General features: G+C 43.9%; 4 protein-coding genes across 12 annotated transcripts in view; 2 read left to right on the top strand and 2 right to left on the bottom strand.

Moving 5' to 3' along the window:
* tapbp.1 (TAP binding protein (tapasin), tandem duplicate 1) overlaps positions 1 to 17,855 on the bottom strand; it is a 37,944-nt gene extending 20,089 nt beyond the window's left edge. The window contains exons 1-2 of one of the 2 annotated variants that reach the window (XM_077507213.1): positions 17,682 to 17,855; positions 12,252 to 12,401 (exon numbers count right to left, since the gene is read on the bottom strand). The gene's annotated coding sequence lies outside the window, so the exon portion shown is untranslated. Of the gene's footprint in view, positions 1 to 12,251; positions 12,402 to 14,355; positions 14,569 to 17,681 lie in introns of those variants that run through there. The other variant, XM_077507214.1, reaches the window with a different exon arrangement.
* On the top strand, positions 3,589 to 13,254 carry LOC144007493 (bromodomain-containing protein 2-like). Of its 5 annotated transcripts, none has more exons than XM_077507194.1 (13): positions 3,589 to 4,223; positions 6,322 to 7,008; positions 7,273 to 7,579; positions 8,392 to 8,529; positions 8,613 to 8,763; positions 8,935 to 9,131; positions 9,379 to 9,903; positions 9,963 to 10,091; positions 10,168 to 10,362; positions 11,024 to 11,283; positions 11,390 to 11,709; positions 11,790 to 11,915; positions 12,284 to 13,254. In XM_077507194.1, the coding sequence occupies exons 2-13, from the start codon at positions 6,977 to 6,979 to the stop codon at positions 12,403 to 12,405; spliced, it is 2,502 nt and encodes an 833-aa protein (XP_077363320.1). In that variant the 5' UTR covers positions 3,589 to 4,223; positions 6,322 to 6,976; the 3' UTR covers positions 12,406 to 13,254. The 5 variants fall into 5 exon arrangements, with proteins under 5 accessions (XP_077363320.1, XP_077363319.1, XP_077363322.1 ...); XM_077507193.1 differs by having other exon boundaries at positions 3,589 to 5,641; XM_077507196.1 differs by having other exon boundaries at positions 3,589 to 7,008; positions 8,935 to 8,963; positions 9,042 to 9,131.
* On the top strand, positions 13,821 to 17,176 carry hsd17b8 (hydroxysteroid (17-beta) dehydrogenase 8). 2 transcript variants are annotated; one of them, XM_077507216.1, is made up of 9 exons: positions 13,821 to 13,884; positions 15,021 to 15,223; positions 15,368 to 15,484; positions 15,548 to 15,643; positions 15,744 to 15,829; positions 15,903 to 15,987; positions 16,616 to 16,658; positions 16,772 to 16,846; positions 17,085 to 17,176. In XM_077507216.1, the coding sequence occupies exons 1-9, from the start codon at positions 13,839 to 13,841 to the stop codon at positions 17,102 to 17,104; spliced, it is 771 nt and encodes a 256-aa protein (XP_077363342.1). In that variant the 5' UTR covers positions 13,821 to 13,838; the 3' UTR covers positions 17,105 to 17,176. The 2 variants fall into 2 exon arrangements, with proteins under 2 accessions (XP_077363342.1, XP_077363343.1); XM_077507217.1 differs by lacking the exons at positions 16,616 to 16,658; positions 16,772 to 16,846; positions 17,085 to 17,176 and adding an exon at positions 16,164 to 16,605.
* Positions 17,856 to 18,597: 742 nt separating the features above from the next.
* The window catches only part of col11a2 (collagen, type XI, alpha 2), a 41,867-nt gene continuing 33,994 nt past the window's right edge, over positions 18,598 to 26,470 (bottom strand). For all 3 annotated transcript variants that reach the window (XM_077507188.1, XM_077507189.1, XM_077507190.1), the window contains 30 exons: positions 26,417 to 26,470; positions 26,283 to 26,336; positions 26,138 to 26,191; positions 25,860 to 26,057; positions 25,738 to 25,791; positions 25,563 to 25,670; positions 24,915 to 25,022; positions 24,761 to 24,814; positions 24,619 to 24,672; positions 24,432 to 24,539; positions 24,304 to 24,357; positions 24,182 to 24,235; positions 24,038 to 24,091; positions 23,472 to 23,525; positions 23,267 to 23,374; positions 23,141 to 23,194; positions 23,002 to 23,055; positions 22,871 to 22,924; positions 22,752 to 22,805; positions 22,076 to 22,183; positions 21,929 to 21,982; positions 21,681 to 21,842; positions 21,567 to 21,620; positions 21,456 to 21,491; positions 21,321 to 21,374; positions 20,955 to 21,240; positions 20,772 to 20,881; positions 20,045 to 20,113; positions 19,728 to 19,964; positions 18,598 to 19,636 (listed from right to left, as the gene is read on the bottom strand). In XM_077507188.1, coding sequence (XP_077363314.1) covers positions 19,490 to 19,636; positions 19,728 to 19,964; positions 20,045 to 20,113; positions 20,772 to 20,881; positions 20,955 to 21,240; positions 21,321 to 21,374; positions 21,456 to 21,491; positions 21,567 to 21,620; positions 21,681 to 21,842; positions 21,929 to 21,982; positions 22,076 to 22,183; positions 22,752 to 22,805; positions 22,871 to 22,924; positions 23,002 to 23,055; positions 23,141 to 23,194; positions 23,267 to 23,374; positions 23,472 to 23,525; positions 24,038 to 24,091; positions 24,182 to 24,235; positions 24,304 to 24,357; positions 24,432 to 24,539; positions 24,619 to 24,672; positions 24,761 to 24,814; positions 24,915 to 25,022; positions 25,563 to 25,670; positions 25,738 to 25,791; positions 25,860 to 26,057; positions 26,138 to 26,191; positions 26,283 to 26,336; positions 26,417 to 26,470 — 2,703 coding nt within the window. In that variant the 3' untranslated portion in view covers positions 18,598 to 19,489. The remainder of the gene's footprint in view (positions 19,637 to 19,727; positions 19,965 to 20,044; positions 20,114 to 20,771; positions 20,882 to 20,954; positions 21,241 to 21,320; positions 21,375 to 21,455; positions 21,492 to 21,566; positions 21,621 to 21,680; positions 21,843 to 21,928; positions 21,983 to 22,075; positions 22,184 to 22,751; positions 22,806 to 22,870; positions 22,925 to 23,001; positions 23,056 to 23,140; positions 23,195 to 23,266; positions 23,375 to 23,471; positions 23,526 to 24,037; positions 24,092 to 24,181; positions 24,236 to 24,303; positions 24,358 to 24,431; positions 24,540 to 24,618; positions 24,673 to 24,760; positions 24,815 to 24,914; positions 25,023 to 25,562; positions 25,671 to 25,737; positions 25,792 to 25,859; positions 26,058 to 26,137; positions 26,192 to 26,282; positions 26,337 to 26,416) is intronic.

Here is a 26,470-nt window from a genome sequence, read left to right as displayed (position 1 = left end):
GTATATCTATAGTGTTCTCAAAATTAAAGTTGTGAAGGCTTGCGTTAATAAGTTCATAACAGGTTAACACCCCCTACTACGGAACACGGAAATGGTGCAGAAAAGCCTGCCAAAAAAAAACAAAAACAAAACAAAACAAAAAACGCTACCATCTCAGGGTTGAGAGCTGCAATGTAAAATGGCCGACCCAGCTGGAAAGTCCCTTCTGTGTTCACTTTCATTTTGTACACTTGAGTAAAATGAGTCAGTGGTTGCCACCATTTTAGAAGTCGCAAAATAAAAGTTGATGTCTGCATAAATTTGAGTCCTTAACTTCAAAACTTTTCATTGTTTGTTGTTTGGGGAAATGTTGAGCTATATAAACTCAGAACATGAGGGAAGTTGAAAAAGTGCATTTTGTAGTCATGTATTCTAGTTCCACACTAACCTTTCAAGGGTATGGGACACGAAAAAAAGTCACAAGCTACATTTAATTTAGATTACTGTAAATACATGCACAGGTTTTGTTTTTGTTTTTTTCTCGGCACGCTTGTAATAAAACGCTTGGGCGGCCTTTGCCGAGTTGTCTTGAAAGTGGACAAGCAAGACAACAACAACACAGCTTGTTGAATTTGCTGAACTCATCATATTGCCTACTGTAACGCAGCAACATGGGACAGCACAAGCGTCCCTTCATCAACACATTTCACGCTTGCTTGGTTTGCATTGAAATGGCTTGGATTTTTTTATGCTTGAGGAGCAGCTTGAGGTCATGATTTTAAAATCTGTCTGGTGTTGCCCAGACAGTTTTTGGTGTCAGATTAATTCTAGGAAAAAGCTCAGGGAGCAGGATGAGGCAAAGAATGGCTCCATAGTGCCACCTAGCGATCCAGGAAAAACAAACTTTGTGTTCTCGGGCCACATTTGAGTTTGAAAACAACCATGTCATTCGTAGATGAGAGTTTACAAAAATAAATAAATAGGAAGATAAACTGAACGAGCCTAAACACGGTTACACGTTTTCTTAACAGTAACATCTTAATTCTCATTTTAAATTATTCATAAATACCAAAGCATGCAATAAAACAGATGTTTAATAATTCAAAATATCTGTATCATACAAATAAATTATAAAATATTTATCATAGTTTTTTATTACTGCATTTACAATAAATTAATCAATTATTTAATTTGATAAACAAATAAAAATGTGGACAACAATACATTGTAAATGACCAATTTTATGGGGCAAATATCACAGTTCATTACCAATATGGACACTAAAAAGTAGTTTAAAACTAAATTTGTAAGATAGTTTATTTTTGAAGATGTCAAGAATTAGGAATTGTGTGCTGACTGCTCTGTGGAGGAAGGATAGGAACGATACTAAAAGTGGCCAGTAGGTGGCAATCTCACACTCCAAAAAGCTTGAGAAGGTCGTGACTGCAAAGGATGACACAATTTAAGGCCAACATGATTTTTACATGCAGAACATTTTCTATTTTTATTAATCTTTTTTTCCCCATGAGTAAATAGAAACAATTAAGTTGAGAGGTGGCCATAAAAATTCAAACATGCAGTCCTTCAAATGTGACAGTTTAATATGCGACTACATAAGGACATTTACATTTCAATAATAATGTATTTAATTCCTCTCGAGTTTTAAATGTTCAATACAACTGCTAGAGATACTTTGATGCATATCAACAGATGTTTAACACATGATCCATATCATATCAATGACAATAAAATACTTCTTCATTATGTATACATGTATATTACTTAACATACAGTTACATGCGACATTGTAATCCAAATTTGTTGCTTTTTGAAATGCAAATGCATTTTATTTATTTATTTTTTAAGCAAAATACAACTGAACTATTCTAAGGCAGTGCCAGTCATTATTTTTCAAACCACGAGAGGGAGCCTGCATACTACTTTTGGTACACGTACCACACTTTTGAGAATGACTGGTTTGGAGATTAGAGATTTTTTGCGCTTTCATAAAAAAAATAAATGCTATCCTGGAGGTCATTAGTATCTTATTTACTTATGTTTAGTTATGTTGAAATCATGCTGTGTTTTGGTGCTTTTTATTTTTTGATTTTTTTTAAATGAGTGATTCAGAATGAACCGCCAATGCCTCAAACTACCCAGGACATACGCTGCTGGATTAGAAAGCATGTTAATCTCGTGCAATCCCATTTCATCTCAGTGATCTCCTGGGCCCGCGCTCTGTTTCCAGAGCGACAGGAAAGGATACTTGCGATACCATTCACATGGAAATAGTTCACTGCACACCCGTGTGTCTTGTTCGCGTCTCAACTGGGCATTATTTGTCAAATACAGGAGAAACTAATCTGTCTCTTTTATTTTAGGGCTCTGCTGTACATGCTGACATCGTTGTGATCTGGAGACTCTCCAGCTCAGGAGGAGAAAAACAAAACATTTTTTATCTTCCAGTCTGTATGACTGGGAATGTGAGTAGTCAATGCAAGCAAGCAAAGGCTGAGTGTGTTGTATGTTGTCACACTAGGGAGAGAGAGAGACTAGTGATGAGTCAGAGGCGGCTGATTGTGATGTAATCCTCTCCTTTCACGCCACCTCACACACGAACCATACAAACTGGCCCGGTGTATAGGCTGGACCTGCTCTACCTGATGTTAAACAAATCTTATGCAGACAGTGCTCGTCAATGAATTCCAACTCTGGCTAGACAATAAAATAAATAAAGACACGACGACAAGCATTGTTTAAAAGTGTGGTTCTCAAATGTAAAGTACCACCTAAAAAAAAAAAAAACATCTGGCTCTGCAACTACCACCATCACGAATAACCCACTGACTGTAAAATGCACAGTTTAAATATCACCACATACACAAAAAACCCTTAATGGCGATGATTTAATTAAAATGTATTGCAGCTAAATAAATGCTACAAAACAACCACAAAAAGACAAATGTATTGACCTAAAAGTTTAAATAAAACTGACTTGCACTAAGTTACATTCTGAGGAGATTGTGACTTTTCACTAAGTATACTTGAGGCTGAGGATAAATCGAAATTGAGACTTGGAGATGAAGACGACTGTTAAATAATGTTAGTTTCTCATCACGATGAAAAAAAAACAAAAACAAAAACAGATGAGTGGTAAGGGCAGCAGAAATAGCTAAAACAGAGGGCCACGTTTGGAATTTGTCTTCATTAAAAAACAAAAAAAAACTAATTAATATATATATATATATATATATATATATATATATATATATATATATATATATATATATATATATATATATATATATATATATATATATATATATAAAGATATTTTTAACTAACAATTGGAAAAATGTAATATGCATACATACATATTACTTGAACCAATTATAGCAAAATGAAATAAATCACAAAAGGTTTGCCACTACCTGATTTAAAATTGTGTCCTGACTATCCTTGGGTCCTTTAAAATATATTATTTGGAATCATTAATCGAATTATTGTATTTTGTTGTTGCTGTACTGCTGCTGTACTGCTTTTGTAGATACGGTTAAAACACAGACGCGCGCACACACACGCGCACTAGAAACAAGTATCACCGACCTCCATTGCAGTGACCGATGCGCATGCGCATTGGCTTGTCTCGATGCAACGCGACCGTGTTTGTGAGCGATCATCTTTTTGGACATATTGGACGCTACTAACTACTTTATCTTCTACCACACAAATTGAAGCTTTTGGAGACTCTTGTTTCGCCGATGGATTAGCAGAAGCTACAGCAACTTAAAGAATCGTGATTAAATCGACCAAAAAACAAAACGCGTCTTGTCACGTGAGCAATACTGGCCAATCACCAAGCGCCCCGACTGAAGTCTGCTCTTTGTTTGGATTGTTTTGGCGTTTCTACCCGAAACTGTTGACTTTCTTTGTGGGGACGCGAAGAGGACGATTTCTAACCCCCGCTCAGGCACGTCGCGGACATGGTCGATGAACTAATTTGAATTGCATAGCAGCTGTTTCCAAGTTTCGCTCAACGTCTGGATTCAGGGTGTAGCCGGTCACGTGATTCCCCTCCCCCACCCTGCCCCGAAGAATGGCAGAAGGGTGGACATGTAGAGGGAATATTGTGTTGCTTAAAAAAATTAGCTGGAAGACCAGAGGATGTTTTCAAGACAAGTTTGGCCGTATCTTTTGGATTTACCAATCGACATTTCTTTGTTTTAATCCTTAGGATTTTGAGGGTATACTTTTTTTTAATACCCAACTCAACACTTCATTTTGTCTCACAATGTTTCTCCCCTCTCACAATCTTTATATCTGTCTTTTTGTCGTGTATTCATGTCGTGGTTTGATTTGCATGCTTGAGTGACATTGTTGGCCGTCTGTAACCTTGGAGAGTGGGGGATGGGCTCATGTGATTGGGTAACCATTGACACGTTCGACGAATTTGCTGTTGGGTTGTTTTGTCTTTCCTCCATTTTTTTTTTACTGTTTTTGGTGATTTACGGACTTGTTTCACTTCAGCCATTTTATACCAGATTGCGCTGTTGGTGAGGTCGAGCGTTCAGCAACATGGCGAATTGTTTTATCAGGCGTAAAAGAGAGCGCAGCCATTTCCAATTCAAGTAGTTCAAAGCCGGTGATAAAACTGCTGCGTCATCCTGATCCGACTGCTCGGCGTGTAGGCAGAGAACGTTTCGACATTTATGAAGAAAGAAGGGCTGATGGCAGCTTTTTTAATTTAATGATGACGTGACGCACGTTTAAACATTTTGGTAGTACTGTATACTCTTTGTTTGATATGCGGGCTATGTTCGACGTTGCTTCTTTATTTTGTCTTTCAACTCAAGCGTAACACGATTGTCGGGGACCTTTCAGTTCACTTTTGGCACGTAGGGTGTGTTTTACATGTATCATCGTTAAGTTTAATGAGATCTGAGCAGAATTCGATTATTTACATCGTCGTTGTCGTGCTTAAAGATGGCGACCGGTGCCCCTCTGCAACTGATCTTCTGGTAAGTGGGGAGAGGCCCGAAACTTTATGAAAGCGTCGTCATCCCGCGGCTTGACCAATAAGGTTGCAGATACCCGAGCAAAAAGCCCGCGTTACTTGCGCATTGGCCAATCGCCGCCTTTGTGTTGCATACGTTGACGTAATTTTAGACCTTCAAGTAGCAGGCGCTTTCAACGTCCTTGCAAAATGTCTGTGTGCTATGAACCACTAAGAAGGGCGGAGTGTACCCATAATTTGGGCAGAAATGTCACAGAGATTGTTTAACGGTTTTGTGCATATCTTTTAACATTAAAGGCGGTGATTTTACGTTTTCCACTTCAAAGGCTTAGCAAGCCGTTTCTGGGTGCGGTGAAATGGACTGGCACACGAAGAGCCAATCGCAACTCAAAGGGCGGGGACGTTTTCAGCACGCGTGGCCAATAGGGTGCGTCGTGGGTCTATAAAAGAGCTGGTGTAACTAAGCAAGCGCCATTTCCACGAAGCAGGAGGAACGGTACGTCGCCGTTGGAGGCAGCAGATAAAGAAAGGAAAAAAAAACAAAACAAAACACGGGAAGCGGAACAGAACCGGATACTGGCTTCAGTATAGCAAAACGCAATCCGGATCCATCCTGATGGATATGGCCGTTAACCCGCTGATTGACAGGTATCTACTGGTAAACTTGACTCTAAGCTTTCCATCGGAGGCGATATTTGACAATTTTTGTCACGAGTCTTGCTTTTATTTTGATGATGTTGGACTGTGCCGACGCTGTGTGTATGCGCGCGTCAAAATGTCTCCGGAGAAAGTGAGCGGCACACGGGAAATGGTGACTCGACGGGGAACAGACGCGGAGTTTATGACGCGGGACTAAAATGTTTGTAAAGTGGCGGCGGTGGCGGTCGCGCGACGCCGGCGCCATGTTCGCAGCGCTGCTGCTAGCCTTGTTAGCATTAGCTCCCCGTAATCTTCTCGTGTCCGCTCACTATTATGACCCATATGTTGACTTTAACGTAATTAACGCCTATTCATGCTACGATGTTTAAGAGTGTTATAGGCTATAACTGGTCCAATACGTCCGTAATGCCATTTCAGCGCTTTGTTATGATTGTTAGCCGTCGGTGGTGGTTTGCTTCAACCGGTAAATTTCGTATGCGGTTAGTGATGCTACATGACCACCATCGGACTGGTTTGTGTGGTCTGTTGCCCAGGTTACAGCGCCCCAGTGTCACTCAAACTCGAAGATAAAATACTTTTTACTATTTGTTTATTTTACCACGACCACCAACACAAATATTTTGTTAGCCTAACAGCATAGTCACCAAGTCATTTTTGTATGTTTTCAGGGAACCAGAAAAATAATAAATTCAACAAACAAGAGTCCAGTTGCCTCGATTTAACCTTTGCAGGTTACCATGACCGAGAGACTTGAGAATCAACAGACATAATGAAAAAATATTTATTGGGAAAAAAAAAACAATTTTGTTCATGTTGTCACAATAAGCTAAAAAAAACTTGGATGGCTGTTATGCCATTAGGCTTACAGTATGTTTACCTCCATTTTGTTTTCTAATGTTGTACCTTTTTTAAACATAATAAAGCACACTAACTGTCAAATGTTTCCAAAGGCTCTATCATTCAAAAATGGATTTTGAAATAATGTCCCTGCTCCCTTCACCTCCACACTCCAAAATTTCTACAATTCTAATGATATATAGATTTATTTATTTTTTGTAAGTGCATTTATCGATGCAGAAAGGCATTGTTAAAATACTGTTAACGGTGTAGGTATAAACACCGCTAGCAGCAGAGTAAAATTCCTCCAGCTACTTCCACGTTTTAAGCAGTCACTAGAGGCAGTAGAGAGTCAAGGGAAGCCACGTTGCAGGTCAAAGCAGCACTTCCTGTGACAAGATTACTGCCACATGGGCAAAAAGCCAACATTGATAAATCAGTAGGTATGCCAGATGACATCTTGCTCTTGAGGCATTCCTGTTGGGAATGTCAAGACCTTTCCAGCCATGGCGAATGCGGTAATACAAACCCTTTGATTAAACTGGTAGATGCGCACCGTTGAGACTTTGGTGTGCTTTAATGGTCAAGGGGTAGAAGGGGGCGCTGTTTAGTCAAGTTACTCAGCACTGCGGGATTTGTCGAGTCATGATTTATTCCCTGCATGATGTAACATTTTGCTTACGTTTTAACACTAGGGCAAAGTAAAGTGTAGACAAATATTGAGTATTCAATATTTTCTGACCGCATAGCTGCTAAGATGCCACACTGTGCTCTCCACACAGCTCCCATGGTGGGCTAGACGTTAGCCTCATGGGGCTCACGGCACTGGATCAGAGTTCCGGCACAGCTGGAAAAAGGATCCGGAAGCCGTCCCTGCTCTATGAAGGCTTTGAAAGCCCAGGGATGCCCCCACACAACCAGAACACCGCCCCTGCCCCCCTACAGTCCCTGATGAAAGACCCTGGCCGACAGGGTAAGATGACCAACCAGCTGCAATTTCTGCAGAAGGCCTTGCTCAAGTCGCTGTGGCGTCACCACTTTGCTTGGCCCTTCCATGAGCCGGTGGATGCAGTCAAGCTCAACTTGCCTGTGAGTATTTGCCAAAACGTCTTGTCGGGGGAAGCTGTCCATTAAGAGCAAGGGTGTGCCCGCGGAGCATTTATATCAAGGAGACGTCATATTTGGTGCATTAATTCCACCAGTTAGTGTAATTGTTAAATTAAAATGACATGTTACTTGGAGCTGTTTTTCCTTGAATTGATTTATTAAATTGTTTTAATTTCATTTATTCATCATCGGAATGTTGAACGTATCAAGCCTTTTTTTTATTTTTTTTTATATAATTTCCTTCAAAAATTGAAAAACAAATTACTTATTTTAACTCATGTTCTTTAATTAAAAAAAATGAATTTGCAAAACAAATTTAAATTTAGTTTACGGTGATAATTGAGCTAAATTTTAATTTAAGAAAAAAAGTAGAAAATCTTAATGAGTTAATTAAAATGTATCTCTTATTTTAGATTTATTTTTCACTTGCGGTTAAATGGTTTCTTACAAATGATTTTCTAAACTGTTATGAATTATTGTTAAATGTATTTTACATAAATGGTTATCACTAAGCCATTTTTTTGTAAAAGTGGTCGTTCTATCTATTTTTTTTCTTTTTTACAAACGGTTGATATATTGATATGTTATAAAAAAATAAATGGAATTTGAAAAGGAGCATTAAATAGTACAATAAAGTTCAGAATAAAACACAAATGTAAAAAAATGAAAAATACATTTTAAAATTTAACCATCCATTCCCTGTTGTGAAATTAATAATGTAACAATTAAATATATATACATACAAATGACTGTGCAAAATCAAATGTAACGCTTCATGCACGATCCCTCTTCAGGACTATCACAAAATCATCAAGATCCCAATGGACTTGGGCACCATCAAAAAGAGGCTGGAGAGCAACTACTACTACAGTGCCAGCGAATGTATGCAGGACTTTAACACCATGTTTACCAACTGCTACATTTACAACAAGGTACAACATGTAAACGACAAACAAGTTAAGAGGCCAACGTCGCGCGATCGCCATGACTGAGCCATCACGTGTGTCTCTCGTAGCCGTCTGATGACATCGTCTTGATGGCCCAGTCACTGGAGAAAGCATTTTTACAGAAGGTGGCGCAGATGCCCCCCGAGGAGGTGGATCTGAGCCCTCCCCCTCCGCGCAGCAGACCCGTCAAAGCGGGAAAGAGAGGCAGAGGAGGTGCGGGTGAGTACTGCACAACACGCGTGAAAGGACCGACTCAATTATTTGCTTCTTAATCGTAATTCACCCCACCCCCCCATAAAATAACCTGTTGTCACACAAAGGCAAAGAAATAGATTTAATCAAGGTAGACAAGAACTACTGATTAAACATTGTCTTGTCTTTGCTCCTTAGCATCGGGAGGAGTCACCACCGCTCACCAGGTGCCCGCCGTCTCCCAGTCTGTGTACTCTCCCACCACCCCAGAGACACCCGAAACCATCCTCTCCACCCCTCCGCAGACCATCATGGCCAAGATGGCCCTCACCCTGCCCAATGAGCACGCTATCCCCCCAATGACCGGTCTGCCGCCCACACAGCCCACTACCAAGGTCAGACTCTCCATGAGGAAGATCATTGCCGAACTGTTTTTGTTTGTTTTTTTTCTTCAAAATAAATATTGCAGACGCTTTTCGGTTCAAGGTATGATTCTAAAAGACTAGTAGGTCATAAGCCTTCCAATTTTCATAAATCTAGGCTAAACTTGGAACCAGGAGAGCTTTGTTAAAAATTAATATAAGGGTCTCTAATATAAAATTTCAGACTTATGACACACTTGTCATTTTCTTTCCATGACAGAAAAAGGGCGTGAAGAGGAAAGCCGACACGACCACCCCGATCACGGTGGCCATGCCCATCATGAGCTCCATGAACATGGCCGGCGGCGGCATGGGCTTAGGCCACGACTCGCCGCTCACCCTCGCCACGCTCGGGATGGAGCACGACTCCGGCCTGAACCTTGGCCAAGGTCTCGGCCTGAACCTCGGTCAGGGCTTCGGCCTCAACCAGGCCATGGGGATAAACGCCGAGCACAGGCAGGTGATGCTGGGCGGCAAAGCGCCAGGGGGGTGCAGGAGAGGCGTGAGCGGGAGGCCCATCAAGCCCCCCAAGAAGGACCTGCCGGACTCCATCTTGCCGACACCAGTGCGTCGCAGCAAGCTGACGCCACAGCTGCGCTACTGCAGCGGCGTCCTGAAGGAGCTCCTGTCCAAGAAGCATGCCGCCTACGCGTGGCCCTTCTACAAGCCCGTCGACGCGTCCTCGCTGGGTCTCCACGACTACCACGAGATCATCAAGCAGCCCATGGACCTCAGCACCGTCAAGGTACACCCACACGTGCACCATTTGGTTTTTCCAATTTTCTAACGTGACTCCGCCTTCAGAGAAAGATGGACAGCAGAGAGTACATGGACGCGCAGCAGTTTTCGGCAGACATCCGGCTGATGTTCTCCAACTGCTACAAGTACAACCCCCCCGATCATGACGTGGTGGCCATGGCGCGGAAGCTCCAGGTAAGCTAGCGGTCCCCTCATCCTTTTTTTTTTTTGCATCGTAGACTGCTTTTGCATGAAATGACTCCTCCCTCAGGATGTTTTCGAGTTCTGCTTCGCCAAGATGCCCGACGAGCAGCCAGCGCCCCCGAGCTCCTCGTCGTCGTCCTCATCCTCGTCCTCCTCTTCGTCCGAGAGCGAGCTGAGCAGCGACGAGAGCGAGAGCGAGAGCAGCCCCAGCTCGGACTCTGAGGAGGAGCGAGCCAACCGCCTGGCCGAGCTTCAGGAGCAGGTACTGGCCAGTGTTCATTTTGACAAGAAATTTTCATTTTGTTTTAGTTATAGTCTTTTGACTAAAATTTTTATTAAAGTTTCAGTCGTAGTTTAGTCATCTGAATTGATTTTAGTTTTGATCCAATTTTAGTTGACAATAAAAAGAACAAATTTTAGTCGACTAAATTGACAGTTTGATACTTTCCTTCAGCATACATTTCAACTTTTATACAGAAACACCTATTTGTAAGTGTAGTTTGACACGCAAGAAACATTTAATACGTACAACGGTGTCTTCATTGTTTCAATGAAACATGGTGAACTGACAATAACTTATTTTTCACCTAAATAAAAAAGCGCATAAATTTCTAGAGATTAATCTTCCAGCTGCACAATGAATGCAAACATGTTTGAACATGAAATAAAGTGCACCTGCGTTTCATTACTTCTGATTGTATTGTGTGAATTTTCATCAGCCTTTTCATTTCAGTTTGTCATTTTATTTATCGTTATAGTCTCTAAATAGCTTCTATTTTAATTTTCGTTGAATATTTGTCTGGGAAAAAAATTTGTGACAAATTTTCATCAACGAAATTATCACTGGTACCGGCGGGAAAAACGAGCCCCGCGATGTGTGCATCATCTGCCGTCCTCTAACCCGCTTGCCTGTCTCCTCCCAGCTGAAAGCTGTCCACGAGCAGCTGACGGCACTCTCTCAGGGTCCCATTGTGAAACCCAAGAAGAAGAAAGAGAAGAAGGACAAGAAGAAGAGGAGGAGGAAGGGCGAGAAGAACCAGAAGATGGAAGAAGAGCTGGTGCACATCAGGCCCACCAAGCTCCCCAAAATTGGCAAAATGCAAAAAAATAAGAGCAACAAGGCAATGGGCAATCCCATGATGCCAATCAAGAAGTCCCAGAGCAAGAAAAACAACAAAAGCAAGTGAGTGCTGACACCTGCTGGGCAATGTTGGTACTGCTTGCTTTGTCTATGTAGTTTTTGATTCTAATTTTGAGAGTGCATCCACGTGTTCTCTCTCCTGCGCCAGATCAAAGAAGGGAGGCATGATGTTCAGCATGCCGGCAGCCGTTCCCGAACCCCTCATGCACCACTTTGACTCGGACGAGGAGGACGAGATGGTGCCCATGTCGTATGACGAGAAGCGGCAGCTCAGCCTGGACATCAACAAGCTGCCCGGCGAGAAGTTGGGCCGCGTGGTTTACATCATCCAGTCGCGAGAGCCGTCCCTGCGAGACACCAACCCCGAGGAGATCGAGATCGACTTTGAGACACTCAAGCCATCCACGCTGCGAGAGCTGGAGCGCTACGTCATGACGTGCCTGAGGAAGAAGCCGCGCAAGCCTTATGGTGAGGAGGCGACACTTTTTTTTTTTTTTTTTTGAGGGGAATGGTGGGGCCATATTGTGAATTGTGTGTTCCCTTCAAAGCCATCAAGAACAGCGCCGGAAAGTCACGCGAAGAGCTGGCGCTGGAGAAACAACTTGAGCTAGAGAAAAGGCTGATGGACGTCAGTGGGCAGCTCAACTCTGGGAAGAAGCCTGCCAAAGCCAAGCGTAAGTTCACACTTTGTGATAATGTGCCATTTAAGCATGCAAAATAATTTCCATGCGTAATTGGGGGATTTTGGAACTATTGAGGGTAGTTTGATGTAAAGGTGTATCATGTTTAAGCACATATATAAACATTTGGAAATTGGCATTTCATCAGATTTAAGTTTGAATTTTCTTTTGTACAGGAAATTCTGTCATTGATGAAAAAAACATTAAGGAAGCTGTTAGTATTATTCACCTGTATTAGCAGGAAATCTGGTTGTTTTTAAGTTAGGATTATGTTAAAAATATTTACCCTAATTTAAGTTCCATACAAGTAATATAGAAAGTTCCTCTTACCAATCACGCCGTTTTTTTTTCTCCCCCTGTAGTGGAGAAACCAGCCACCGAGTTGAGCACTCAGCCGTCACGCCTCAGTGCCAGCAGCTCCTCTTCAGACTCATCCTCATCTTCCTCATCCTCCTCATCCTCCGACACCAGCGAGTCCGACTGAGAGAAAAGAATTTTTCAGATTTTTTTTTGCAATATTTGTTTTTTGTATACGGGGATGTTCACCCGACGAACCCCCAGTTGCGCCAGTCCCAACTGGACTGGACCAGAGCAGCCGGTCCAGCTGAGAGATGGCGCCTTTCCTGGGCCGAGCAAGGGAGAGTTATTGACGTTCCGGGACAGGTCAGTTTGGTCAAGTTAAGTGGGCCGAGTTCGGGAAGTTTCATCGTGGGGGAGATGGCGTTTGCATGTGTTGGGGGGAGTTTGGGTGCTAGAGCCAGAGTGCGTTCGACTTCTGGAGATGTTTTCCCTTCTTACTGTGTTCGCTGTTCTTGACGGTGTTTTGTAGATGTTCTGTACAGTTATAGAACTCTTTTCTTTTATAAAGAAGTATTTTACTTATTCCCGTTGTGGGAACCAGCAACTGTTGTGCGTTTCAGCTTTTCATAAGTGCTCAAGGAGACAAACGTACGCGTGTGTTTGAGGCCTGCTGAAGTTCTCCATAGTTTTGACGCAGGCGTTGAAAAGTGGGCATGGCGCGCCACCCCTTCCAGGGTTGGGGAATCAAGTCCAGAAAGTAAAAACCCTGAAACAGTTTGGCTTTAGCCACAGGTGCAGATGAGCATGTTTACCTGCCAGTTGAATAGAAGCACCTGTGGCTAAAGCCAAACTGTGGCGCAGGGTTCTTCTTTCTGGACTTGGATTCCCCAACCCTGCGTTTGATGTGTTTGAGTCGAAGTCAAATTTTTTTCCCGACCAGTGTTTTGGTTTCCCTTCCTTTCCAGTGTTTTTCTGTACACTCGATTGCTCCTTGTGACCAATTTGCTAATAAAAACAAAAGCAGTTGAGAGCATTTGTGTGACATTTTCTGTGATGGTTTGTCTTTTTTTTTTTTTTCTCCCAACTGATGCAGTTTTCAATTAGCACTTTGCAGCTGTTCAACAATGTTTATGCTTAAAAAAAAAAACTTTTTTTGTTTGTTTTATAATCAATATACTGGTAGTTTGTATATATGCACTAGTTGTGCCTGCTACAATAATCTTACTGATCTACGAAAGCAACAGAAAATTGGGCATCCTTTACATAAAGTTGGGTAGAAAAACAATTGTGTGCAAATATGTATAAACTACAGGTTAGAAAAGTATTTTTGCAGAACTTAGCTTTTGTGTTAAATTTGCATGATAAACCGATTTGTGTATTTAAAATTGACAAATAAGGAGATAGCAAAAAAATACATTGCGATGAAAATGTTGATGAATGAATGAAAAATGAAACTTATCATTTTTGTCATTATGAACAAAAATCCAATTAACTCCATGACTAAAGTCCAATCTAAAAATTCCTTTCTCGCTTCCACTCCACCTTTGGTGCGCCTCTATCTCCATCTAGCGGCCAAACTCGAAAACTACCAAAATACAAAAAAAGTAAAAAAGCAATATGGCGACCGCCGGGCGGCTTGTGTCAAGGTTGGCGGTGGTGACGGGTAAATAAATTATTTAGCCAGTTGTAATCAAACGTGTTAGTAGTAGCCGTGCTCAATCTGTAACGTTATTCTTTTAGTTGGGTTACTTTTTGTTGTTTTAATTCGTTTTTAAAGTTCTCCAGTTAGACTGTAATAAATAATCAACCATCGCAGCAACTTGGACTCTGCTTTTTGAATAGTCTTCGAAAGATTAAAAAAAAATATTCTCAAACTTATTGGCGTGCGGTAGACACGGAATGTGGGCCTTCGGTGGGTGTTTAAGTGATCTCATGTATAACGTCGCAAAAGAATATACAACCCCCCCCCCCCCAAAAAAAAAAACGGTTTTAAACGGTGTATGAAATTGGACAGGGACATTTCGCTTATTTGAGAACGAATACAAGTCTACACTTAAAGAAACAGTTCACAATCATAATTTATCTAAAAACATGCGGGAAAAAAAACCTTTTAATAATTAAAAAAAATACTCACCAGACAAATACATAATTCGTTTTGGGTTTTTTTGCTAGCTGAATTGGGTAGTCAAAGCTAGCATAGTTCTTGCCGAAATGCCGAATAAAATCTTTTGCTTCTTTTTTTCACCCCACGGAAACAAGGCAGCAAGCTACAGCGTTGTTCGACCTGTCTTCGTAATGTCAACTCGAAAAGTATGCCTTGAAAATGAATTTTTAAATATTGTCCGACATTTGTTTGTTTGTCTTCAGTCACCTGCACGTCGCAGTAATTTGGAATCCCGGTCAAGGAAGCTCAGACCAACCAATCAGAGGACAGAACATTAAATCTAAAATCCTATTGGTTTAACTCCCCAGCGATTTCTCAGTTTTGCGTATGTGTGACGTCTCACTCGTGATTCTGGTTGCCTTGGTTAGATTTTATTTACATGGCAACATAGAAGCTGAAATCTGATTGGACAATAGAAAATTAACCCACTAGAATAGAAGCAGCTCAGCCAAGACACGACATGAAGACAAGCAACTATTTTTTGGAAACTAATTAATACAATTTCATGTAAATTTAAATGTTTAGTTGTTATCCTTCCATCCTTTTTCTCTAGCGGTTATCTTCATGAGGTGGTGAGGGGCACGCCCCGGATTGGTCGCCATGTCGGGTCATTTAGCAACGCTTCTCTCATCCAGGTGGCGGCAGCGGAATTGGCCGCGCCGTGTGCCGGCGCTTGGCCTCCGAGGGCGCCTCCGTGGTGGTCGCCGACGTCAACGAGGCGTCGGCCAATGAGACTCTGCAATGCCTGCCGGGTGACCTCCGGGGGCAGGCCCACATGGCTGCGGCGGCGGACGTGGCGTCAAAGGAGAGCGTCAAGAGCCTGCTCACGACCATCCAAGTTTGTCTTTAATTTGACTTTTTTTTTTAGACAATTGCTTAGCAACGGCTTCTCCCTATTTGTGGCCATGTTAGTGTAAGATGCTAAAAATAATAAAACATTTTGAAGAAATTTAATTACTCACGATGCTCCTCGCCGCCGCAGGCTCGCTACTTCCAGCCGCCCTCTGTGTGCGTGAACATGGCGGGAATCACATTGGACAACTTCCTGCTCGACATGAACGAGGATGACTTTGACAGGGTGGTCCAGGTCAACCTCAAGGTCGGACGCCCGCCCGGTCCCGCCCACTCGTCCTGCTCCAGTCTTATCAATGTTGTCTTCTAGGGCTCCTTTTTGGTCATACAAGCCGTTGCTCAGGCCCTGGTGGCCTGTGGAGCCTCCAAAGGATCCATTATTACTGTGGGCAGCATTGTGGGCAAAGTTTGTATCCATCACCCTCATTAGTTATCACAATGTCCACTGAAAGAGCACCATAAAAATCGAAACTATTCTTAGTTCATCCCGATGGAATATTCCGCAGGTGGGCAACATAGGACAGGCCAATTACGCCGCCTCAAAAGCCGGAGTGGAAGGTTTGACCAGGACGGCCGCCAAAGAGCTCAGTCGGTGAGCAAGAGCGTACGTCGCCGTGAAATATCAGGACACCATGTTCAGATATCAACTCTTGTTTGGGCGTTAGGTTTGGGATTCGGTGTAATTGTGTGCTGCCGGGGTTTATATCGACACCCATGACGGACACGGTGCCCGACAAGGTGATCAGCAAGGTAAAAGGCACACGTCAGTCTTTTGACTAGACTATGAAAAGCAGCCAGGATTATAAGCAATTGTTTTATTATATTGATGTTTAAAAAGAGATCACAAAATACATTTAAAAAATACAATTATAAAATCAATTCATTCATTGTGTCTAAAATAAATATTGTGTTGTCTCGGTTTTCAGACTACACTGCCACTTAGTGGCCGTTAGAAAGAATGCAGTTTTGATGGGTACTGTAACGCACGGTGGCTGATCAGACATGGACGGCGCAGCTGGATAGCAAACAAACAGACAAACTGGAGCGCAATAAAGGAACTGGAAGTCCACAGGCTTACTTTATTAATAGGAAACAAAAACAGTCGGCTTCCCGGCGCTACCACGCGTCACCAAAGTGCTGCATAGGGACAACAAAAACAAGGAGGCGCCACCCTGTGGCACGGTGCCGCACTGCAGATTTTTACAGGATGTTTTAAAAATCAAAATACAACACATTGTGCTGTTATTTAATTCAATGTGAAGTCAGTCGTGAGTTTGAAAGTTATTGATTTTGCGTGTGAACTAATGTTTTTCACAAGTTAATGTGTTTCGTCTCATTTTTAACATTGTGTCTCCGGTTGTTTTGTTTTTATTGTCAGATGAAGGCTCTGATACCGCTGGGGAAGATGGGAGAGGCGGCAGGTCACTTATTTAAACAAATTTCTAATTATTTTGCACCATACTTGTGGCACATTGACTTTATTTGCGAGTTTAATTAATTCAACTGAAATGCAATGTGGTCTGTCGTCCTGTAGAGGTCGCTGACGTGTGCGCCTTCCTAGCCTCGGACGATGCTCGTTATGTCACGGGGACCAGCCTTGAAGTGACGGGTACGAAATAAAACTTTTTATGTATTTTTTCTTTGATCTGTATTTGGTCATGTTAGTTTGCGTGATTGTATCAACGCTATTAATATTGTATTGATTATCTTTTGATGTTGATATTGTATTTAAAAAAAAAAGAAAAAAAAAGGGTATGACATGACGTCTGGCGGCACTTGAGCGCCCTCTGTCAGACACATTTATATCTTTCCGCCAAACAAATGTTTTGTGTCTTTTTCTCCTTCAGGTGGACTTTTCATGGGTTAAACCTGAAGTCGGCTGAACAATGTTTGTACGCCTTAAATTCATAGGTGTCGAATAAAAAAGCCTGGGGCCAAATCTTGTTTGCTGCATAATATTTGTAGCCCACAAAAGTGAATAAAATGTTTCTACTTTGGTTTGTGCTAAATAAATTTGTTTTCATTTTGGCAATAAAGTATCAGTTTTTTTTTTTTTTTAAATTAAATGCCTTAGCATAAATTGTACAATAGATAAATATTTGTTACGATTTTCTATGATTCTAAAATAAATGTTATTGAAAATATGATGAACAAAAATAAAGATGTACAGTATACAAACTGTCAATTTCTCTCAATTGTACACAAATTTGACTAAATCTGTGTTCGTGAGCACTTCTTTGCTGAGATAATCTACCTCACAGGTGTGTCCTTAATTAAAGATTAGGTAGCATGATTATTGCTAACGATGACTTAGCTCAGTGGACCCCACCGGCACCCACTGGTCTGTGTAAACATTGGTACCCATTTATACATGGCAAAACCAGTCATTTATCGACGTTGGAAATTGACAATAAAAGTGAACTGAGGTGGTCGAGAACACTCACCTGTGTGTTTACTGGCGTTGCAGGCACGTAATTGACAAGAAGAGCAGGTTTAATGTCCTCGAGTTTGGTCCATCACCTTAATGGTCCGCCTTGTTTGTTTACGTGTATTCCAAGTTCCCACCAGCAACAAAATCCTTCCTGCTTTCACGTGACGTCCAAGTACTTTACACCAAATAGAACAAAATCACAAGGAAACGGGGCTCCAGGCGGACAGGTGTGACCGTCACTTGCCTTCCGTTCCGGTTGGCGCCGGTTCGCTCCCCCGCCTGGGAGACCCCATGTGGCTTACATGAAATAAGCTTGTGTGTGAATGAGTGGTTACAAAAATAATAATAATAAATAAATAAATAAAATAAAATCACAAGGTATTCAAGTCTTCGATGTTAAAAATCAACTTATGGAAACCAACGGCGCCATCTTGTGGCCAGGCTTCGTAATGCAAGCGTTGCGATTTTTTTTTGGAAGAAAAACACGAGTCAAAATGGTCCTTTTATAAAAGATTATATATTACAGAAATTAGAAAAATACTTACACACATTATAAAATAATACTTTTTCAGCACCATAGTTTTTTTCCACGTTAAAATGTCAACTTAATCAAAACAAACTAGCAATTGAGGTCATTCTCTCTGAAGGACACATTATTATTTTTTTTAAATTTTAGTTTAGGTTATGTTTCTTGGTCTTCCCCGCCCACTTCCCTGATAGATTTAAAAACAAAATCAACAGCAATAAGATTTAACAAACAAAAACAAAAATCCACAATATGGCTGACAGAGACCGGGAGGCCGAGCGGGGCTTGTCCGCTGCCCCTCAACCTCCCCCGTCTCGCCAATCACCTCCTACCCTCTGTGGTCTCTCGCACCGACGTGAACGGTCCGGACGTGAAAGTCAAAAGCAGCGGCAGGCAACAGAGGTGGAGAGAGTCACCTTTTAATGGTTACACTGAAATGGAAGAAACATTTAACAGCACAGAGGGGGGGAAACACAATCCAGCATAGCCGCAGATTCTTTGGTCTGGTCTTCCGAAAAGCGGCCACTGGCAGAAATAAATACAAATGAAATAGATACCACATGTGACGGCGAGAATATTTTGGTGGTCCGTTTCTTTCCTTTTTTTTTTTTTTTTTTTAATGTCAAAGCACCCTGTTTTGTTCTTAAATAAATACAATAGAATATCACTATGTCTGTACAAATGGAGTGTTAATGCACATTTGCCCAGCTGGAGGCTCGATGACATGACAAGAGGAGAACAAAACGGAGTCAAACTTTTTTTTTTTTTTGGCACAATTAGCACTTTTCGCCACACGCGTTCTCTCTGGAAAACAAAGATTTTTATTCAGCCAAGATAGTTGCTGGGAGGAATCCCCTTCCCTTCCTCCCGAGGGAGGACACAAGATGCGATCACGCTAACAAGTTGGAAACCTTTTTTCGAAGGAATTCTGTGGTTCTTAAACACGTGGACGAGCTGACGGCGGTGATGGAGGATGGCGGGCCAGAGGTGAGGGGGAGGAGTTTTTGATGCTGCGTCACTGGGAAGAAACCGGTCCCTCTCGAAGGTCCTTCCCTCCGAGACCTCTTCAGAACTTTTTTTTTTTTTTTTTTAAGTTATTTTTTGACGTCCATTAATTGTCAGGAGGATGCTGCGTTGCTCGGGCAACACCGTCCCCTATGTGTGTGTGTGTGTTACATATCATTTACAAGTTAATTTACAAATTATTGAGCATGAATGGCTTTGTATGTAGGTGTCTCTAAGTGCGTGCGTGTGGGTGTGTGTGTGCGTGTGCATGCGTGTGTGTGTGAGAGAGATTAGCCTTGGAAGCACACAGGTCCCACTTCAAATCCAAACTGTTGGTTGCTCTCCCCAAAGTCCGACACTTTGATGTCCAGCAGAGGAAGATGTTCCACCTGTGGCGTGTTGATCTCCAGCACCGTCCTGTCGAAGCCTTTGCGATACTGCGGAGACACGCGCAAGGGAAGAGGAAGGTCACACATGTTCTTGAAGAACGGACCAAAAGTTGGCTTGGATTCTCAAATCGGGACTCACAGAGCATCCGTCCACCAGCGCTTTGATGTACGGGTTGCTCTCGTAGCTCAGCTCGTCTTCGTTGGCGCCCTGGAAGTGCAGCGCCCTCTGGTGGTCGTTGTTGGCGCTCTGGTCGGCCCAGGCCACCGAGCGGTGGCAGTGGTAGGTCAGGTTTTGCCGGGCGACCACGCTCAGCAGGCGCAGGAATCCCAGCTGGACCACGCCCACCGGCTCGCCGTCAGAGTCCACGTAGGAGAACTGCGAGGAAGAAGGCAGAACGAGGATCGTGAGGACGACGTAGTTGGAAAACGCGGCATTCGCGTCGGGGGCCGACTGACCTTTCCGCCGGTGGAAAACTGACTGTACCAGGAGCCTGGCGTCTCTTTCTCCCACGAGTTCATCTTCACCTGCCGCCGCAATCACATAGAAAGACTCCCCTCATAATCTGAACACCAATAGAGCCTTCTAGTGTGACGTCACGTTTACGCCGTGGAGGGCAAGGGTGTCAATGCGAGCGAATCAGAAAACAATCAGCGTGACCTAGAATCATCTCCGCTGAGGAATGTGTTGTAAACGTGCGGTCTGTTTGTCAGCAGCTAGCAAGCTAATATAGCTTGAAGAGTTCTATATACAGCAAGACGTATATCCAGACGAAAGCGATAATGAATGACACCATGAAAGTAGAAACCAAAAACAACATTCCTTAAGCTTCCACTTTCACTTTGCCCTCCATTTTTTGGAGCTAGCGGCTCCAAACGGCTGGTTTCAATGAGTCTTAGTAATGTAGTGGCTTCCTCGGGACATTTTTGGTGACACTTGACATATTTCCTACCTTTTAACGAAAACGCTCACAGAAAATCAAGCTCTCTACATTCATTTGTTATGGGGGGGGCTTGTCCTCCGGGAGGCGGAGCGGGATCTAAGTCGTGACGTCAGCTAGAAGGGTCTATTAATTCATTCACCGCCAAAATAAAGCTTTGACGTCTTTAGCCGTCAATGGCAGTGAATGGCTTTAAACACGTGTAGCAAAAATGTGTAAATTTGACGGCGAGACACGGGACTGACCACGTTGACGCTCTTGTGGGGATACAGGCACGTCTCGCCGCTGGTGAAGTTACAGAAGACCTTGAAAGAATCTCTGGAGCAGCCCTGGTTGGGGTCAATCCAGTACTCTCCTGTATTGGTTGCAGTCAGACCAATCACGACGTGACGATCTGAGCTAGATGACGAGAAGAAACGTCTCCTTACCATCTTGGAGCTCGGGCTGGCTGAGGCGGAGATCCTGGCAGGTTCTGGCGGGACTGTCCCGCGTCCCAATGGGGAAGCGCATGGTCTCGATCTCCTGCCGCAGGGAGTCGAGGGAACCGAAGATCTCCTCCATGCCGTCGGCGGCCATCAGGAACTCGGCGCCGGCCGTGTCTGAGGCGAGCATTTCTGGGTCGGACTCGGGGAGCAGTTGGCTGGCGTCGATGGAGCGCTTGGACTTGGGGCTCCTCTGGATGGGGAGCGGCTGGATGACCTCGCCGGGTGGGCCCTAGTGGGCAAAACAAGACCAAGAAAGAGTGAGTCTTAATTCATAATACAAAAATTTAACATGGGAGAGAAGTTCCATACAGGAAGTCCTGCTGGTCCTGGAACACCCTTTTCTCCTTTGGGACCCGATCCTCCCTAAACACAAGCAGGAGAGGAAGGATTCAGGAGGGATTGTGCGTCCACCCCCCCACAAATCTTATGAAGGACAATACTCACAGAGGCACCCTTGGCTCCTTTGACTCCTTGAGGACCCTGAAGACAACAGGAAGCATTAGAAGATGTCAGTGTGACATTTATCGTACGAGAATGAAAAGCGCTACCACTCACAGGAAGACCAGGAGGACCAGCAGGGCCGAGGGGTCCGGTACCGCCGGGCATTCCCTATAATCAGAAACGTTCCTCAACATCACGACCTCACAAATTTCCCTCGTCCCGACTTACAGTCTCTCCCTTGGGTCCGTTGGATCCGTGAGGTCCGGGAAGACCTCGGTCTCCTTTCTCTCCCTGCTCTCCCGGAGGTCCAATAAGACCGATAAGACCGGGATGTCCCTTCTCTCCTTTAGCACCCGGGTCTCCTCGCAGGCCCAGCAAACCTGGTGGTCCCTTGGAGAACACGAGCGACACGGACGAAGATTTGTACGACTGCAGTGGGAAGATCTCCCCAGAAAAAGAGGACAGCGGAGTCTTACAACAGGTCCGGGTGGTCCCTTTGGTCCGGCAGGGCCAGGAGATCCTTGCTCACCCTAAAATAAATCAACGCACTCATCTTTAGAGATTCATATACACACACACAGAACACGCATTCTATGATATACAAGTCCCCATCTTTCACTGACCACTGATCCGGGGAGACCTCGTAGACCCTCAGTTCCTGGTTTTCCTGGTTGGCCTTGAGGACCGACGGGACCCGTCTTGCCTGGCGGGCCGAGGGCGCCCGTGTCGCCCTGGAATGAGCGGACAAACACAAATGTGATCAATAAACGAATGAAGACTGATGAGACCACTGACCTGTATAAATGACTGGATAACCAATAGCCCATACACGCCAGTGCAAGCCATTGAAGTCACAGTGCGGCCATCTTGTTACTCCCACCTCGCGAGCAGACTACTTTATAAACTATACGTATATGTACAGATGAGACATATGCAGCTTGTAGGCAGTTAGTAGAAGGTCGGAGTCGGAGTGGGGGGTTTGCTCACTATTTTTAACAAGTAAAAAAAAAAAAAAAGAACAACAAGTGGACCGTATGTACAGTTCCTTAGACCCCAATATTAGATTTGGAAGAACCATCTTTTGTTGAATTACAGTTTTAAGTCTTTAATAATAAATTAGCATTAGTTGCTAATGCTAAAAGCTTCTCCCAGATGGTGAAGCTAGGCCCATTTGTGTTCCCACTAGTAAAATTAGTTCCAAATTGTGGAGTATTATGACCTCTTTTTTTTTCTTTTTTGCATGGTTTTATTGTAATAATGAAGCAAAAATCTGAATCTAAATCAGAACTGTGGACTGACCTTGGTTCCCTTTTCTCCTTGCCGTCCCTCGGGTCCTCTCGTTCCAGCAGGACCCTGCAAACAAGCCAACAAAACTGATGACGTCTGAAGCAGTCGATGTGATTCTGTGGTGATCGTACCCGCTTTCCTGGCGGGCCGGGAGGTCCGTTCTCTCCGGGTGGACCAGGAGAGCCCTGCAGCAGGAAAAGAGGATCGGTAACGTTTTTGAAAAGACTTCAAAAATGAATAATATAATAAGCTTTGAACGTACAGATTCTCCCTGTTCCCCATCTTCTCCTTGTTCTCCTTTAGCGCCATCTTGACCCTGAGAGGGGGTAAAAGTAGACTTGTTAGAATTTCTCTGGTTCTCTAGAAGAAAATCCACGAGAGACATTCTGGATGACACTCACTCTGGGTCCAACCTCACCGGGGGGACCAGGATCACCAGGGAAGCCAACTGGACCCTAAAAACGGCACAGTTTCCGAGGTTAAAATGGAGCAAACGACACGACACAGATCGATGAAAGCCATCATACAGGGTTTCCTTTAGGACCGTCATCTCCAGGCCGTCCTCGTCCTCCAGCGGCGCCAGCGGTTCCGGGCTGTCCGGCCTCGCCTTTCTCTCCGCGCTCGCCTCGAGGACCCTGAAAACAAACGAGCAGAATTATTTCTTAACTTGGTGGCAATTGACGAGTTATTTAAAAAAAATAATAATAATCCTTTCCCAATTGAAGATCTCACCTTCTTTCCTGGTTCTCCTCCAATTCCGGGTGGTCCAGCCTCTCCGGGCTCTCCCTGTGGAGCGTACAGAATCCGTTTTTAGTGGTCAGAAAAAAAGGGGGAAAAAAAAAAAAATCGGATGCATCTTAATTCGCACCCAAGTGGGAATTAACTCATTCACTCCCAGGATTTTGACTGATTTTGTAAGGCCCACACAATACTGTGTGCTATAAAAAAACATGCAACCTACCAAGAGAATGATTAAAATCTTTTTTTTCATCCGGAAAAATTATATTTCTATCGGTTTCAGTTTTGCAGCAATTAGCATTAGAATACAGCTATGTGTCATCATTATTCACAAATCTATTTAGAATTGTGAGCAATTGAGCTATGCTGCCACCTGCTGGCCGTTTGTGTAATAACTACAATTTCTTCAACCGTTCATTCCAGTTGCGAGGCTGCCTCAAAGCCTTTTGTATGTATATACCATAAAAAAAAACATAAATATGTCTTTGGGACACTATAAACATTTAAAATAGAACGTATTTATACGTTTTTGGGAGCAAATGAGTTAAACGTCTGTGTACCTTCTCTCCGATAGGTCCAGGATTACCCAAACCTCCAGGAGGACCTTGAGGACCCTGGAAAAAACACACACAAGTTTCAGCTTGGTATCAGTACTGTTTATGAAAATCTGACGTTCATTTTTATATGCGGCGCGACAAACTCACATCAGCGCCGTTGGGTCCAGCAGGGCCGCGGGGTCCTGGTGGGCCTGGAGGTCCCTGTTGACCACGTTTCGTTATTCAACATTTTCCATCTTGTCCGCTTTGACTGCGGCGTCCAAACTCACCAGAGGTCCGACGTCTCCGTTTTCGCCCTTCTCGCCCGGCGGTCCTGGCAGTCCCTGAGGGTCAACGTTGAAGCATACGTTCATGCCCGAGCTCCAAAGGTCACGTGATCACATTGTGATCGATTTACCTGCAGTCCGATGGGTCCGGGTGCACCGGGGAATCCTCGGGATCCTTCGTCACCTTTGGCACCAAAAGGTCCCTGTTGGCCTCTTGGTCCGAGCTCGCCGTCAGCACCCTGAAAACCAGAGGAGAAGAAAAGGATGACGCGACTGTCGGTTGGAGAGGAGAACATGAAAAACAAGTCTGGTACTCACGGCGGGTCCAGGTTGGCCGACGGGTCCCATCGGCCCAGGTGGACCAGGAGGTCCCTAAGAAAGATTGATGACAAGATCCGTTAAACAAAATGTTGTGATTAAAGTCCTTTTTTTGTGTGTGTGTGTGTGTGGTTTCACTCACGTGCTCTCCTTTCCCACCCTTGGCTCCCTTCTGTCCGGGTTCGCCCACCTCACCCTGCAATGGCAGCGACGCGACAAGTCACGACGAGGACGAATCTCAAAACCTGAATCGGGATAGTTTTCCACAACACCCCTTGTCACTTTGTGCCACTGACCTTGTCGCCATCCTCTCCAGGGCCTCCTGGGGATCCAGCTGGGCCCGGAAGACCCACTGGACCCTGAACGCCATCCCGACCGGCAGGGCCGATTGGGCCTTTCTCACCCTGAGTAATAACCACAACATATTCAATTAAAAACTTGCTTGTATCCTGTCAAACGCTTTAATGGAATTCATGTTCATTTCGTCAAGAAAAACGAAACAAAAACAATTTTGTCAATCCACATTTTTCACCGGACTAAAAGTAGACTAGACTAAAATTCTCATTAATAAACAACAACTGGGGACTAAATCAGTACGCATTTTTGTCGACTAAGACAAGACGAAAATGTCCTTTATTAAATAAAAACTACATGTAAAATCACCCCCAAAGGCTCATGCGTTAAATTCATTACCAAAGACTAAAACAAAGGACATTTTTTGCTGTAATTATTATGTTAGTTTTGTAAACAGAAAATGTAGTTTTTCAGTTAGTTTTTGTTTTTTAAAAAGCATTTTCGTTTGTATTTTTTTTCCGTTAATGTATTTAGTTTTTTCGTTAGTTTTAGTTAACTAAAATAACCTTTCTGAAATTGGACTAAAACTGAGACTGAATGTAAAAATGGCAGACAAAATGAACAACGAAGACGGAAGCCACAAGACTTACAGGAACACCCTTCTCTCCAGCGTTACCAGGGGGTCCTTGTGGGCCTGGTCTACCAGGGGGTCCGACAGGTCCGGCAGTGCCGGCAGGCCCTCTCTCACCAGGAGATCCCTGTCAAGGTTGCATCGTTGAGTGGTTCTGGCGCCACTTTTCACAAACAGTTTAATTTGAAACGTACAGCAGGTCCAGGAGGTCCGGCAGGTCCTTCGCTTCCTTTCAGTCCTCCGCCGCCCTGCAAGAAAGCCAGACGAGTTCAACTTTGTGGACGGTAAGACGTGGTACGGTCCACGAGATACTCACAGGGGTACCAGGCAGTCCTCTCTCTCCAGGGAAGCCTCTCAGTCCGGGTGGTCCGTCTTTACCTGGACCTCCTGGGGGACCCGGGTCTCCCTTGGTGCCTTCCTTGCCCGAGGGGCCGGAAAGTCCCTGCTCTCCAGGTGGACCTGGTGGTCCGGGGTGGCCACGCTCGCCCAAGGGGCCGGTTTCGCCAGATGGGCCCTGGAGAAGAATCGTGGTTGAGGAACAATGGAGAGGATGCCGCAAATTGAGGATTCTGGCACAGTCGGATCTCAACTCACCTGAGGTCCGACCACACCAGGAGGTCCTGGAGGACCCATCTTTCCTTGGAAACCCTGAACAAAAGACATCCAGGGGTTCTCTGTCACCAAGAGCTGGTTTTCCTCTCACAAACACACAAAAAATGATAATAAAACCTAAACTTACGACTTCTCCTCTCTGTCCAGGGTGTCCGGGCAGTCCATCCTTTCCTGGTGGTCCCTGTGAGGAAACAATCGAAAACCCTCAGACCAAAACAGGATATTGTGACTCTCTCACCAGAATCCACCAGTCTCACTCACAGGAGGTCCCTTTGGTCCGGGGAAACCGTTGGCTCCCTGAGGTCCGGGCAGTCC

Source organism: Festucalex cinctus, chromosome 19 (genome assembly GCF_051991245.1).
Source record: "Festucalex cinctus isolate MCC-2025b chromosome 19, RoL_Fcin_1.0, whole genome shotgun sequence".
Taxonomy (NCBI): Eukaryota; Metazoa; Chordata; class Actinopteri; order Syngnathiformes; family Syngnathidae; genus Festucalex; species Festucalex cinctus.
Note: the sequence above shows the minus strand (reverse complement) of the source record. Positions and strands in the feature narration are given on the sequence as shown.